Here is a 14,578-nt window from a genome sequence, read left to right as displayed (position 1 = left end):
GAACAGGTGTCCTCTGTCACCAGAGATGTCACCTATCACAGAGGGCCACCCCCTGCTGCCCTGCACCCCGCCTGTGTAATCACCAGGGAGCTCCCTGGAAATCCAATCAGTCCTCAGAAAGAATAGAACATGTTTTATTGGCCAGTAAAATACATCACAAATCGTTAGTATTTTATAAACAAGGACATTAAATACAAATCCATGTTAAAAATTGCAGTTCTGTGCAGCCGAATAGCTGTGTGTCCCAAAGTTTATTTTTTTACAGTATTTTCCTACGTAACCATCTGCTACCTAGAGCAGAACTGAACTACAGTATTTCCCAACAGCACGGAGAGAGGTGGGCGAGGGGAGCCTCGTGTGGACTTGGGGCTTCTGCTCACCTGCCTGGCACAGACGGCGTGAGACCAGGCGGAGGGAGGAGGCCGGCCCACCGCGCTGTGGGGTCCTCCTGCCCTGCGCGGTCTCCCGGGGCTCCTGGGCCTGTGTCCCCGGGGGCCCTGCGCGCCTGCCTCTCACTGTCTCTGCCTTTGTGGGTTCCCTCCTGAGGCCCGGCAGCTGTCCCTCGGCGGGGCTTAGATCCTGAATCATCCGTCAAAGAGCTAATGAAAAATGGCCCTTTAAAAGCATGTAGAAAAACAGCCTGAAGAGCAGTTCTGCTTAGGCTTCCCCCAGCTGCCACAAGGGGGCGCAAATGTGGAGTCCCTTCAGGCCCCATTCAGCAAAACAATGTGTTTGGGGGGGGGACTCAGCAGACCCCAAAGACTGGACCCGCACCACGCTCCCAGGAACTGTACCCCAAATGCTAAGTGCACCTTCACACGGGGACTCGGTGCAGTTGTGCACAGCCCAGCCACAAGACTGACCCTTCAGCCAGGGGCAGAACCTACAGCAAGGCTGCACAGGGTGCCGCTGCTCTGGCCGCCCCGGCTGCCCGACGGCAGGCTCCTGGGAAGATAGCTATAGTCTCTGACAGGACAAAGCAGAGCGTCCAACCCAGGCACAGGCCGTGGAAACCAGCAGGGCAGAGTGCACGAGACGGAAGCGCACGTGGTGCAGGAAGTGCACGGCTCCCAGGCATGGGAGGGCAGAGCCGTGGTGCTGGTCATCCAGCAGGTCACTGGGTGCCCAGGAGACCGTGGAGCGCAAGGGAACAGATGACCCCGTGTTCTAGAAGGGCGGTCAGTGGTGCACTGGAGCGGAGCAAGATGTGCGGCCACGTGGCCACTGCAGGACGGCTCTGGGCAGTGGTGGGCGTGGCCTCCTCCCTTCCTGCAGGCTGTGGCTCTGCAGGTGCAGGCACCACGGGTGCCACCCCAGACCCCTGCAGACTACATGGAGTGAGTGGAGGTCTCAGACTGCTGCCGGATGTAGCTCTGGAAGCTCTTGTCTCCAATGGGGTGCTCCCTGCAAGGCAGAAGGGGAGAGGAATGAGACCCGCGGCACCATGCTGTCCGCTCGCGCCTGGAAGGCGGCGTCCCCACGTGGGAGTGGGATGCATGTTCACTGCGGTACACAGAAGCACAGACGAGCAAAGCGAGCACAAACCCCAGGCTGCCTGGCCTGTGTGTGCATCCTGCATCTGCAGCCATGTAAGCCTGCACAGACTGCACATGTTGCAGACCCCATGTGCACACTTAGATCATGTGTACATGTGTGCACCTCTCTAGGTGGGTTAAGGCACATGTGTGCAGAACGAGCCTCGCGCAGCGCATGAGGTATGAGACACACCTGCAGGAGGTGTGCCCATGTGTGGATCATGTGTACCTGTGTGCAGAGCACTGGATGCTCACACACACGTGCAGGGTGACCACGGCATGATACATGGCGCATGAACACATTTGTAGATAGTGTGCACAGGTGTAGCGTGCGCTCTGGGAGCTGCCTGGGCCACACACACACCTCACACTGTAAGGGGCTCAGGTCAGTTTCACGTGCCGTTCAACCTGCTGGCATAGCCACAGGCAGACACACACATCAGGCAACAGTCTCAGGTGTCAAAGTGCTGGAGGTGAAGATGTGAAGGGCGCAGGAGCCCACACCCAGCTGGGAGTGAGACGGAGTGGGCACTGCCCGGGCTCCATCCTGAGGCACTCACACCCGAGGCCCAGCAGCCCTGCCCAGGACGCAGGGAGGGAGCGCCGGTGGGGACGGCACATGCTAGGTAGGCTCCCTGGGGGCTCAGCCTCCCCAACAAGGCTGTCTCTGGGACCTGCTGGGCAGGGAAGGTGCCCTAGACATGTCCACCCACGCCAGGTAGCCCTTACGTAACCCGGCCTCCCGCCGCACCCAGGGACTCCATTTTAGAGAAGTGCAGCACTTCACCTGCCCATGGCCACATGGCCCCTGGCTGGCGACCAGGCTGAACACAGTCTGCTGGCCTCTCTCAGCCCCTCCAGGAACAGCAGCCAGGAGCGCAGGACCCTCCGGGAGACAGACGCTCACGCACAGAGGTTCTGAGGTGGGCCCAGCCCCACCCAGCAACTGCTGCAGCCACAGCCCGCTCCCCAGACCCCGCTGCAACCTCCAGGCCACCGAGCAGGCAGCGAGGACGCCGGCACTCACTGGCTTCCGTATCTCGTCTTCTTGAACTTATCCCTCCTGTACTGCGCGTGCTCCTGCTCCAAGGCGGCCACCGCGGCCACGATCTGCCTCAGGGTCTTGTAGGTCTCCTGCGGGTCATCGATGACGAACGCCGAGTACTCTTCCTGCTCGGGGCCATCGTACACAGACTTGCTCCCACAGGCCTCTGCACATGGGGTAGGCACAGAGGTCAGCTCCCTGCACAGCCTCCTCCACAAGGGCTGAACGCTCACACACAGCACGGACAGAAACGGACACCATTCCCGTGCAGGAGAGTCCTGCCCTGGCTGGGCTGGGGAACGCCTGAGGGGCTGCAAGCCAGAGCCCTCGGGCCAGCACTGCCAAGTCCTACGGCTCTGGGCACTGGGCAGAGCCCACAGCCCCGTCTGCCAGTCCTGCTCACGTCTGTCCACTTCCTGCTGGTATGCCCTGCCAGAACCAGCAGAGAAAACCCCACATCTGGACGCAGGGCTGGGTTGTCTCCGTCTGGCAAGGGCACTGAGCCCGGTACATCTCACTCGCCCGGCTGGACACTCCCACACCACACCATTCAGGTCACATACGTGGTACGATGAACCATCCCAACAGCTGAGCTGGCCAGGCACCTCCCTGTCTAAACACCTGCGCTTGCTCTGCTCCAGGCGACCTAGATCCCTGCTCGCAGGGCCTCCAGGTGTGAGCCAGGCTCAAGCAACCGGTGCCCTGGTTTCTGCACCTGCACTGGACCAGGTGCTGTGTCCCCCAGATTCCTGCTGGGATCCCAGGTGCCACGGTGACGTCTAGAGCTGGAGCCTTCGGGAGGTGATGAGGCTGCGAGGGAACAGGCCATGGGAATGGGACTGGGACTGACAAGGGGCCCAAAGGAGGCTCCTCCCACTCCACATGTGAGGACGCAGTGAGCAGGTGGCGTCTGCCACCTGGGAGAGGCCCCCACCAGACCTTACAAAGCTGGCACCAGCACCTCAGAGCCTTGAGACACGACTGTGTTTTGTAACCAGACAGTGGACGGCACCTTGCTGCAGCACTGCAAACTGGCCAAGAAGGGATCAGCAGCGACGAGTGGGCCCCAGACCGCAAATCCTACACACGCTGCTGGTGCCTGAGGCAGCAGCACCTGAGGTGTGGGCGAGAAGATGCCACGCAGCTGCGCACGCCGCAGGGGGACCCTGGCAAGGGCTCCGAACAGGAGCTGTGCCAGAGCCTGGCACCCAGAGAGCACCCGGCGTCCTGACAGAATGCTGTAGGAGGGCGAGGTCAACAGCAGGTGTCCAACGACAGAAAGGAGACCCTTGTTTAAGTGGCAGGGAACTAGCCAAATGCCCTACTGGTATTCTGTGTGGGGTGGGGTGGGCTTCCAAGTGATTGAGGGTGAGGGTACGACATAATGGAGGTGAGAACAGGTCAGCGACGGAGGTGATGAGGTTAGAGGGGTCAGTGGTGGAGGGGAGGAGGGGAGGAGAGGTCAGCGATGGAGGTGATGAGGGGAGGAGGGGTCGGGGTGGAGGGGAGGAGAGGTCAGCGATGGAGGTGATGAGGGGAGGAAGGGTCGGGGTGGAGGGGAGGAGAGGTCAGTGATGGAGGTGATGAGGTGAGAGGGGTCAGTGGTGGAGGGGAGGAGGGGAGGAGAGGTCAGCGATGGAGGTGATGAGGGGAGGAAGGGTCGGGGTGGAGGGGAGGAGAGGTCAGCGATGGAGGTGATGAGGGGAGGAAGGGTCGGGGTGGAGGGGAGGAGAGGTCAGCGATGGAGGTGATGAGGGGAGGAAGGGTCGGGGTGGAGGGGAGGAGAGGTCAGTGATGGAGGTGATGAGGTGAGAGGGGTCAGTGGTGGAGGGGAGGAGGGGAGGAGAGGTCAGCGATGGAGGTGATGAGGGGAGGAAGGGTCGGGGTGGAGGGGAGGAGAGGTCAGTGATGGAGGTGATGAGTGGAGGAGGGGTCAGGTGGAGGGGAGGAGGGGAGGACGGGTCAGAGGTAGAGGTTGATGTGGGGAGGAGAAGTCAGTGATGAAGGCGAGGAGGGGTCAGTGATGGAGGTGAGGAGCTGAGAGGTGGAGGTGAGAAGAGGTCAGTGGTGGAAGTGATGAGGTGAGAGGGGTCAGTGGTGGAGGTGAGGAGGGGAGGAGAGGTCAGCGATGGAGGTGATGAGGGGAGGAGAAGTCAGAGGTGGAGGGGAGAAGCTGAGAGGTCAGCGATGGAGGTGAGGAGCTGAGAGGTTAGAGGTGGAGGTGAGGAGGGGAGGGAAGGTCAGTGATGGAGGTGACACAGTGAGGAGAGGTATCAGAGGTGGAGGTGACCAGCTGAGATGACATTTAAGCAAAGTGTTGAGCGAGCAGGTTCAACTTCCCAGCTTCTTTTTTTTTTTTTGACAGGCAGAGTGGATAGTGAGAGAGAGAGACAGAGAGAAAGGTCTTCCTTTTTGCCGTTGGTTCACCCTCCAATGGCCGCCGCAGCCGGCACACCGCAGCTGGCACACAGCGCTGATCTGAAGGCAGGAGCCAGGTGCTTCTCCTGGTCTCCCATGGGGTGCAGGGCCCAAGCACTTGGGCCATCCTCCACTGTACTCCCTGGCCACAGCAGAGAGCTGGCCTGGAAGAGGGGCAACCGGGACAGGATCGGTGCCCCGACCGGGACTAGAACCCGGTGTGCCGGCGCCGCTAGGCAGAGGATTAGCCTGTTGAGCCACGGCGCTGACCCAACTTTCCAGCTTCTTATAACAAAATGGGAGAAGAGTAAAATTTTTCAAAGGTGAATTGTTAAGTCAAAAAGAAACGGCATTAGAGATATGCGACATCTTTTCTGATGTGCCATGCTACTGAGAACGTGTGTCTGGAGAGAACTGGAAGTGTGTCTGACAGCCACGTGACAGAGGGACTGCCGTGGCTGAATCTCATCAGAGTCCACGATGGAGACAGGATTGCACACAGAAACCCTGCCACCTGGGCGTGAGGAAACGGGCAGCAGGACAGCGTAGAGCACACCACAGGGCTGTCCCTTCAGCTGGGAAAGGAGCTGGTCTCGCAGAGAAGGGAGGAGCGCTCGGGGCTGCCCACACGCACGGAGTCCAGGGCCATGCACAGGTGCAAAATGTGCCCACTGGCTCGTTAAACAGACTCTGAGCTCAAGATGGAGAAAATAAAACTTCAGTTCAGGGAAATGCTGGAGTCTGCACGTGGCCTCAGCAAGGCTGCAGGACACTTTTCACAAAGCGTTCCAGGTGCCAACTGCAGAGAAGACAATGGACCATGAAGCAGGCAGCTGGTCTGCGCTGGTCCCCATGGCCCTCAAAACAGTGGCCCGAGGAGTCTGTCCAGCTGTGTAGTTGGCCTGGGTCTCTGCGACACTCAAAGACGCAGAACGTGGAGAACAGCAGAGAGTGGATGTCCGCAGCAGAGCGCCGCCCCGGGCCCGCCCGAACTTAGACACCAGGACTCAGCGTGCTCTCTGAACTCGGTGGGGACCAGGCGTCGGGCGTGGCAGCGCAGTGAGCAGTACACAGGGCCCTTCCGGAAGCTTATGGAGAAAGTGCAGCAGGAAAAAACTGCATGGATTTCAAAACTTTTTGTACAAAAATAAACTTGTCTTCTAATTCCAGTTGTCCACAAACTTTTTTGAAGTCCTCTCACGTAGGCACTCCCAGTTAACCTTTAACCCACCCAGCTCTAGTGAACAGGTATTAATGCCCGTTTCCTAGATGAGAGACAAAGGGCTCATCCCAGGAAACCCCCTGATGGACGGGAGCCTCCCGGCTCCTCAGTGATGCTCTGTCCACTCCTGCCGCCACCGTGGAAAGCCCCTCAGTGTCACTCATCACGCAGCAGCTCAAATCCAGCACCAGCCCTCCGTGGCGTCCCACTGAGCGCCGCCTGCTCACTCTGTCAGAGCCAGGGAAAGGCCACGCCGCGTGACCACGCCCCTCTCGTGGGCCAGTGTAATGCAGCTCCCCAGGCACTCGAAGGGTGTCCCTCCCAGGAGGACGCCAGCCCGGGGCGAGCCTGGGGAGAGAGTAGCGAACACAGACCGAGGGTCTTGATGTGACTGTGACTCTCCAACAAAGTTCTGCCCCAGCATGGCCCTGAGAAGCCCATGTCCAGGCAGAGGCTTGGGCGCTGAAGGAATGAGTGACTCCATGCCCTGCGGGACAAGGGCCTGGACAGAGTCAGCTCCAAGTTTTCTGTTCACGTTGATATTGTACAGCCACTGTCAAGACAGCCCCTCACTGGGAGGAGGCTAAGTGTGACTCCTGCGTCCACTTGTCTTTCCATCTATCCACCCACCTACTCACCTGTCTCCATCCACACAACCACCTATGATCCATCCATGCTCCTGTCCGTACACCTGTCCACCCACCTAACGGGTGCTGAGCATCTGCTTTGTTTAGGCCCTGAGGTCAGCTCTGCTCTCTGCTGTCAGAAGTGACAGTGTATGGGGATTATAATTTCAATGAGAGTTGAGCTCAGGCTACTGGATGGGGAGGTCGGGAAAAGCCCCCAGGAGGAAGAGCCTTACAGGCTAAAGCAGCATGGGCCACACTGCTGGCAGAAGCAAGAGCAGAAGCCACAGCCTGGGGCACGAGCCGCGTGCTGCTGGGCTGAGCCCTGGCCACAATGGCATTGCTGGGAGGGCTCAAGGCAGCTCATGGGAGGGAGCCCAGGAAGCCTCACTCGGGAACCTAGGCCACAGCAGGGTGGCCCCCATCTCTCCAAGGCTCCTCCACTCCAGAGGGCTGAGAAGACTGAGCCCACCCTTGCTCCGCCGTTTGGGCCGCCCTGAGGCCTTGTGCAGCTGCAAGGCCACAGCTACACGTGTCCTGAAACTCAGAGGTAGGTCCTCTGCCCAACCTGTGTGCTAGGGGTATGCACACACGCATGTGTGTCCTGCAGGGTTGGGAGCATGTGCACAGGGCTCTGCATGTGGGTGCACAAATGCATGCACGCATGGCTGTGTATGTGTGTGCACATGACTGTGCGTGTGCATGAATGCATGTGGGTAAGTCCACATGGCTACACATGTGTGTACATACACACATGAATGTATGCGTGTGCATGTGTTCCTGGTGCAGTGCACGCCCCAGTGAGAGTCACACTGAGGCTGCTGGTGGGGCCTGGAGGACGAGAGTAGCTGAGCTCGTGGGTGGGTGGCTGAGCGTACGCCCAGCCAAGGCATACATGATACTGCTGGGTCAGGTCAGGGAACCGGAGAAGGACCTCTAACAGGCTTGTTTCCAGGCACTGCCCGCTTTGTTCCTGCCACACAGTTTCTCAGGCAGACCTGAGACCCACCAGAGCCCCATGTGGAGAGACACGGTGCAGCCCTCCTGGGTCACAGGCCTCACACCACCGTCCTGTGCTGTGCAGGCTGCCCCGGCTGCCTGAGCAATTCTACAGAGCAATGGAAGATCAAGGCCAACAAAGCAGCAGGTACCTGAAACATGCAACATGCCTGGGGCTGCAGGTCATGACAGTAACACACGTGTCCACAAACATGCACACCCTTGTGGAAGGTTATTAAGACATAAGGCCTTCTAAACAATGCAGTGGTTCACAGTGAAGTTAGGCCCCACCTCCTCTCTGAAATCACCCTGTAGACCCTGCCATCACGCACACACCCAGCAGCGGCCTGAGCTGTACAAGGCTTTCCCCAGTGTGTGTGGCCCACACGGCACCAGATGCTCTGGCAGGGCCTTTCCCCTGTGGCCGTCTCTGCAGAATGGCTGTGCCCCAGGCCCGGCCAGGCATCCCCGAGGCGAGGCCCCCTGTGGTCGGCTGTGCCCCAGGCCCGGCCAGGCATCCCCGAGGCGAGGCCCCCTGTGGTCGGCTGTGCCCCAGGCCCGGCCAGGCATCCCCGAGGCGAGGCCCCCTGTGGTCGGCTGTGCCCCAGGCCCGGCCAGGCATCCCCGAGGCGAGGCCCCCTGTGGTCGGCTGTGCCCCAGGCCCGGCCAGGCATCCCCGAGGCGAGGCCCCCTGTGGTCGGCTGTGCCCCAGGCCCGGCCAGGCATCCCCGAGGCGAGGCCCCCTGTGGTCGGCTGTGCCCCAGGCCCGGCCAGGCATCCCCGAGGCCCCCTGTGGTCGGCTGTGCCCCAGGCCCGGCCAGGCATCCCCGAGGCGAGGCCCCCTGTGGTCGGCTGTGCCCCAGGCCCGGCCAGGCATCCCCGAGGCCCCTGTGGCCCCCACGGGCAGCTCCCACGTGTAGGGCTGCACTCACCCTGCATCTTCTCCAGCCTGCCCATGTAGGAGTTGAACAGGGAGTAGATGCGCTCCGTCTCCCGGTCCCCGTCGATGGCCAGCTGGATATCTGCTGGGAGGCCACTGCTCAGGCACAGCGAGAACACAAAGAACAAGGGGTTTATTTTTGAGCGATGCCGCTCATCCTGACATGAATTTATTCAAATCACTGCAGAAAGATGGAGAGACAGACGTGAAAACTTTTCCCTACCTGGCTTGGCTGCCAGGAGGCCAGAGCCAGCTTTGGCCATGTGAATGGTGTGGGGAGAAGCTCGACAGCGCTTAGAGACGAAAGGCCCGGGGGCTGGCAGGGCACAGTGGGCTAAGCTGCCACTGGCAACGCCAGCATCCCGTGTCAGAGCGCTAGTTTGAATCCTGCTGCTTGGCTTCCAATCCAGCTCCCAGCTAATGCCCCTGGGAAGGCAGCAGAAGATGGCCCAGTGCTTGGGCCCCTGTACCCATGTGGGAGACCTGAACAGAGTTTCATGCTCCTGCCCCAGACCTGACTGCTGTGGCCATTTGGGGAATGAGTTAGAGGATGGAAGACCCCTGTCCCCCCTCTCTCTCCCTTATAAATAAATAGATGAATAGGGGCCGGCACTGTGGTGGAGTAGGTTACGTCTCTGCCTGCAGCCCCAGCATCCCATATGGGAGCCAGTGCAAGTCCCAGCTGCTCTACTTCTGATCCAGCTCCCTGCTAATGGCCTGGGAAAGCAGTGGAAGATGTTTCAAGTGCTTGGCCTCCTGCACCCATGTGGGGGACTCAGAAGAAGCTTCTGGCTCCTGGCTTTGGATCAGCCCAGCTGCAGCCATTGTGGCTATTTGGGGAGTGAACCAGAGGATGGAAGACCTCTGTCTCTCCCTCTCTCTGTAACTCTGACTCTCAAATAAATAAATAAAGAAATCTTTAAAAATTTGATAAATAAATCTTAGAAAGGACTGTCCAACCTTGGTGACTGGAATCTCCTGGGACCCACATACCCACCCAAGTGAGAAAGCAGATGCCAGAAGTGGCTGGAATAAACCTCTCTGGCATGTGGCCCCTGACGGTTTGACTGCCCCAATCATGTGGGCTGCAGGGACTCCTGTTCCTGCTGGGAGTGAGAGCAGAGGAGAGGCCCCATTGCCCAGCCCCGGAGGGCCTGGGTGCCCTGGCCACACACAGACGCCTGGGAGCACGACAGGGGACTCATCTGAGCTTCCACCCCCAAGAGCTTTGGGAGGATGCAATGGCACCTGCAGGAGTGGAGTGCAAGGGTCTCGACCTCACAGCAAACAGCCTGAGGGACAACGCGGCCTCGCTGTACCCCCGGAGGCCCAGCAGGACAGGTCTGCCTTAGTGCCGGGGGCAGAGGAGGGGTGCAGGGACCCAGGGGTGCTGGTTGGGGATACTAAGCAGGATCTGTGAGCAGCACGGAGCTTTCAGGAGGGAGACAGAGCCACGCTTCCCTCAGGAGGAATGGGCAGCCTCCTGCCCCTGCCGGTCTGGGTCCCCCTGCTTCAAGCCCCTCCTCCACCCTGCCTCCTCCTCCTGCCCTGAAGGCTGGCCCTGGCCTTGGCCGGGAGGAACCCTGGAGACTTGGAGCTCCCGCCTGCCTGTAGAGCCAACAAGGGGTTCCTCAGACAACAGCAGGAACGGCTGCTAGGCACAGCGTGCGTGTGGGTGTGGCTGTGCCTCAACTCAGTCTCTCGGCCGAACCTCCCCCAACAGCACACGTGCTGCACGGGAGGCACAGACCTACCCGGTGCAGGGGGAGCAGCCGGGCGCCGTGTCCGAGGTGGCCCTGCAGCACAGCCAGTGCCCGTTCAGGTGGGCAGACGGGTGGTAGAAGGTGAGACGCCTCTGGTTGCACTGGCTCACTTTGGTGAGGACGTCGATCCAGTCCTTGGCCTCCACGCAGTTGTTGGCCTGGATGTAGAGGGCGCGCTCGGGCTGGATGACCTGGAACATCTGCGCACAGGCAGAGGCTAAGGGGGGCCGCGCAGTGCTCTGCGGCCGAACCAGAGGCAGTCGGCCATCATCCCCAAGGGCCACTGCCTAGGTGGGCTCTGCAGCTGGCGTGGCATGGATGGACACAGGGGCCATCACCTGGGCTCTGCGGCACTGAGCACCAGGAGACACAGAGGCCATGGGGTCACGGGCTTCCTGCCACCCTCAAACCCGACAGGAGGGGTGCAGAGAACAGAGGATCCTGGCACAACTAGGCCAGGTCACTCAGGGTCAGCCTGGTCAGGGCACGTCCCCTGATGCCACCACTAGAAATGCAAAGCAGGAGCCTGCGGAGTCCCTGGGGAGCCCCCGAGGCTGAGCACCGTGCTCGGGGCCAGATGGGTGCTCATACAAGGTGCTCCAGAGCTCGTCCTGCTCACCTCCCATCCACAGCCCAGCCCCACCCCAGGGTCTTCCACCTGCTCTTCACCCATCTGCCCATCTCTCTCCCCACCCGACCACACGGGGACTCCTCCTCCTAGCAGGTGTTACTTCCTCACAAGGCTTCTCGGGACCCAGTGCCTTTGCCATTTATTATTCATTCAACAAACATTCCTGGGTGCCAGATGGTTTCCTGTGTCCTGGGGGCACACTGTGGCAGATTCTGCCGTCCTGAACGTCCAGAAAGATGAAAACAAACAACACACAGGGCCTGTACAAGGGGACAGCCTCCTGGGGTCTGGAAGTTTTCAATGAACAGGGCTCCAGCTGTGCTCCAAGAGTGGCCAAGAGCTCACTGGGCAGAGTACGGAGAAGTGGTGGGGGTGATCCCAGCTAGAAGGGAGAGTCGGTGCCAAGGTCACAGAATGGGTGGGGTTGTGTGCACAGGGGTCCCAGGTGGAGAGGTGGTGGGCACAGGGTCCCAGGTAGGAGGAGCAGTGTGCACAGGGTCCCAGTTAGGAGGGGTGGTGTGCACAGGGTCCCAGGTAGGAGGTACAGTGTGCACAGCGTCCCAGGTAGGAGGGGCAGTGTGCACAGGGTCCCAGGTAGGAGGGGCAGTGTGCACAGCGTCCCAGGTAGGAGGGGCAGTGTGCACAGGGTCCCAGGTAGGAGGGGCAGTGTGCACAGGGTCCCAGGTAGGAGGGGCAGTGTGCACAGGGTCCCAGGTAGGAGGTACAGTGTGCACAGCGTCCCAGGTAGGAGGGGCAGTGTGCACAGGGTCCCAGGTAGGAGGGGCAGTGTGCACAGGGTCCCAGGTAGGAGGGGCAGTGTGCACAGGGTCCCAGGTAGGAGGTGCTGTGTGCACAGGGTCCCAGGTATGAGAGGCGGTGGGCACAGGGTCCCAGGTAGGAGGGGCTGTGTGCACAGGGTCCCAGGTAGGAGGGGCAGTGTGCACAGGGTCCCAGGTAGGAGGGACAATGGGCACAAGGGTCCCAGGTAGGAGGGGCAGTGTGCACAAGGTTCCCAGGTAGGAGGGGCAGTGTGCACAAGGGTCCCAGGTAGGAGGGGCAGTGTGCACAAGGGTCCCAGGTAGGAGGGGCAGTGTGCACAGGGTCCCAGGTAGGAGGGGCAGTGTGCACAGGGTCCCAGGAAGGAAGGGCAGTGTGCACAGGGTCCCAGGTAGGCGTGGCAGTGTGCACAAGGTTCCCAGGTAGGAGGGGCAGTGTGCACAGGGTCCCTGGTAGGAGGTGCTGTGTGCACAGGGTCCCAGGTATGAGAGGCGGTGGGCACAGGGTCCCAGGTAGGAGGGGCGGTGGGCACAGGGTCCCAGGTAGGAGGGGCAGTGTGCACAAGGTTCCCAGGTAGGAGGGGCAGTGTGCACAAGGGTCCCAGGTAGGAGGGGCAGTGTGCACAGGGTCCCAGGTAGGAGGGGCAGTGTGCACAGGGTCCCAGGTAGGAGGTTCTGTGTGCACAGGTTCCCAGGTAGGAGAGGCGGTGGGCACAGGGTCCCAGGTAGGAGGGGCAGTGTGCACAGGGGCCCAGGTAGGAGGGGTGGTGTGCACAGGGTCCCAGGTAGGAGGGGCGGTGTGCACAGGGTCCCAGGTAGGAGGGGCAGTGTGCACAGGGTCCCAGGTAGGAGGGGCAGTGTGCACAGGGTCCCAGGTAGGAGGGGCGGTGTGCACAGGGTCCCAGGTAGGAGGGGCAGTGTGCACAGGGTCCCAGGTAGGAGTGGCGGTATGTACAAGGTTCCCAGGTAGGTGAGGCGGTGGGCACAGGGTCCCAGGTAGGAGGAGCAGTGTGCACAAGGTTCCCAGGTAGGAGGGGCATTGTGCACAGGGTCCCAGGTAGGAGGGGTGGTGTGCACAGGGTCCCAGGTATGAGGGACAATGGGTACAAGGTTCCCAGGTAGGAGGGGCAGTGTGCACAGGGTCCCAGGTAGGAGGGGCGGTATGCACAGGGTCCCAGGTAGGAGGTACAGTATGCACAAGGGTCCCAGGTAGGAGGGGCGGTGTACACAGGGTCCCAGGTAGGAGTGGCGGTATGTACAAGGTTCCCAGGTAGGAGGGGCAGTGTGCACAGGGTCCCAGGTAGGAGGGGCGGTATGCACAGCATCCCAGGTAGGAGGGGCAGTGTGCACAGGGTCCCAGGTAGGAGTGGCAGTTTGTACAAGGTTCCCAGGTAGGAGGGGCAGTGTGCACAGGGTCCCAGGTAGGAGGGGCGGTATGCACAGCATCCCAGGTAGGAGGGGCAGTGTGCACAGGGTCCCAGGTAGGAGGGGCGGTATGCACAGCATCCCAGGTAGGAGGGGCAGTGTGCACAGGGTCCCAGGTAGGAGGGGTGGTGTGCACAGGGTCCCAGGTAGGAGGGGCAGTGTGCACAGGGTCCCAGGTAGGAGGGGCAGTGTGCACAGGGTCCCAGGAAGGAAGGGCAGTGTGCACAGGGTCCCAGGTAGGAGGGGCAGTGTGCACAAGGTTCCCAGGTAGGAGGGGCAGTGTGCACAGGGTCCCAGGTAGGAGGGGCAGTGTGCACAAGGGTCCCAGGTAGGTGAGGCGGTGGGCACAGGGTCCCAGGTAGGAGGGGCAGTGTGCACAAGGTTCCCAGGTAGGAGGGGCAGTGTGCACAGGGTCCCAGGTAGGAGGGGTGGTGTGCACAGGGTCCCAGGTAGGAGGGACAATGGGTACAAGGTTCCCAGGTAGGTGGGGCGGTATGCACAGCATCCCAGGTAGGAGGGGCTGTGTGCACAGGGTCCCAGGTAGGAGGGGCAGTGTGCACAGGGTCCCAGGTAGGAGGGGCAGTGTGCACAGGGTCCCAGGTAGGAGGGGCAGTGTGCACAAGGGTCCCAGGTAGGAGGGGCAATGTGCACAGGGTCCCAGGTAGGAGGGACAGTGGGCACCAGGTTCCCAGATAGGAGGTACAGTATGCACAAGGGTCCCAGGTAGAAGGGACAGTGTACACAGGGTCCCAGGTAGGAGTGGCGGTATGTACAAGGTTCCCAGGTAGGAGGGGCGGTGTGCACAGGGTCCCAGGTAGGAGTGGCAGTTTGTACAAGGTTCCCAGGTAGGAGGGGCGGTATGCATAGCATCCCAGGTAGGAGGGGCAGTGTGCACAGGGTCCCAGGTAGGAGGGGCGGTATGCACAGGGCCCCAGGTAGGAGGGGCAGTGTGCACAGGGCCCCAGGTAGGAGGGGCAGTGTGCACAGGGTCCCAGGTAGGAGGTGCTGTGTGCACAGGGTCCCAGGTAGGAGGGGCAGTGTGCGCAGGGTCCCAGGTAGGAGGGGCAGTGTGCACAGGGTCCCAGGTAGGAGGTGCTGTGTGCACAGGGTCCCAGGTAGGAGGGGCAGTGTGCACAGGGTCCCAGGTAGGAGGGACAATGGGCACAAGGTTCCCAGGTAGGAGGGACAATGGGCACAA

The 14,578-nt window shown here is 61.1% G+C and overlaps 1 protein-coding gene across 3 annotated transcripts in view; it reads right to left on the bottom strand.

The window, feature by feature from the left end:
- Positions 1–118: 118 nt before the first annotated feature.
- Positions 119–14,578, bottom strand: part of RASA3 (RAS p21 protein activator 3) — a 139,577-nt gene continuing 125,117 nt past the window's right edge. For 2 of the 3 annotated variants that reach the window (XM_062193894.1, XM_062193896.1), the window contains 4 exons: positions 10,540–10,748; positions 8,778–8,881; positions 2,563–2,746; positions 119–1,404 (listed from right to left, as the gene is read on the bottom strand). In XM_062193894.1, coding sequence (XP_062049878.1) covers positions 1,329–1,404; positions 2,563–2,746; positions 8,778–8,881; positions 10,540–10,748 — 573 coding nt within the window. In that variant the 3' untranslated portion in view covers positions 119–1,328. The remainder of the gene's footprint in view (positions 1,405–2,562; positions 2,747–8,777; positions 8,882–10,539; positions 10,749–14,578) is intronic. The other variant, XM_062193895.1, reaches the window with a different exon arrangement.

This window comes from Lepus europaeus, chromosome 6 (assembly GCF_033115175.1).
Source record: "Lepus europaeus isolate LE1 chromosome 6, mLepTim1.pri, whole genome shotgun sequence".
NCBI classification, from domain to species: domain Eukaryota; kingdom Metazoa; phylum Chordata; class Mammalia; order Lagomorpha; family Leporidae; genus Lepus; species Lepus europaeus.
The sequence above is the reverse complement of the archived record's forward strand: the minus strand, read 5'-3'. Positions and strand labels throughout refer to the sequence as shown.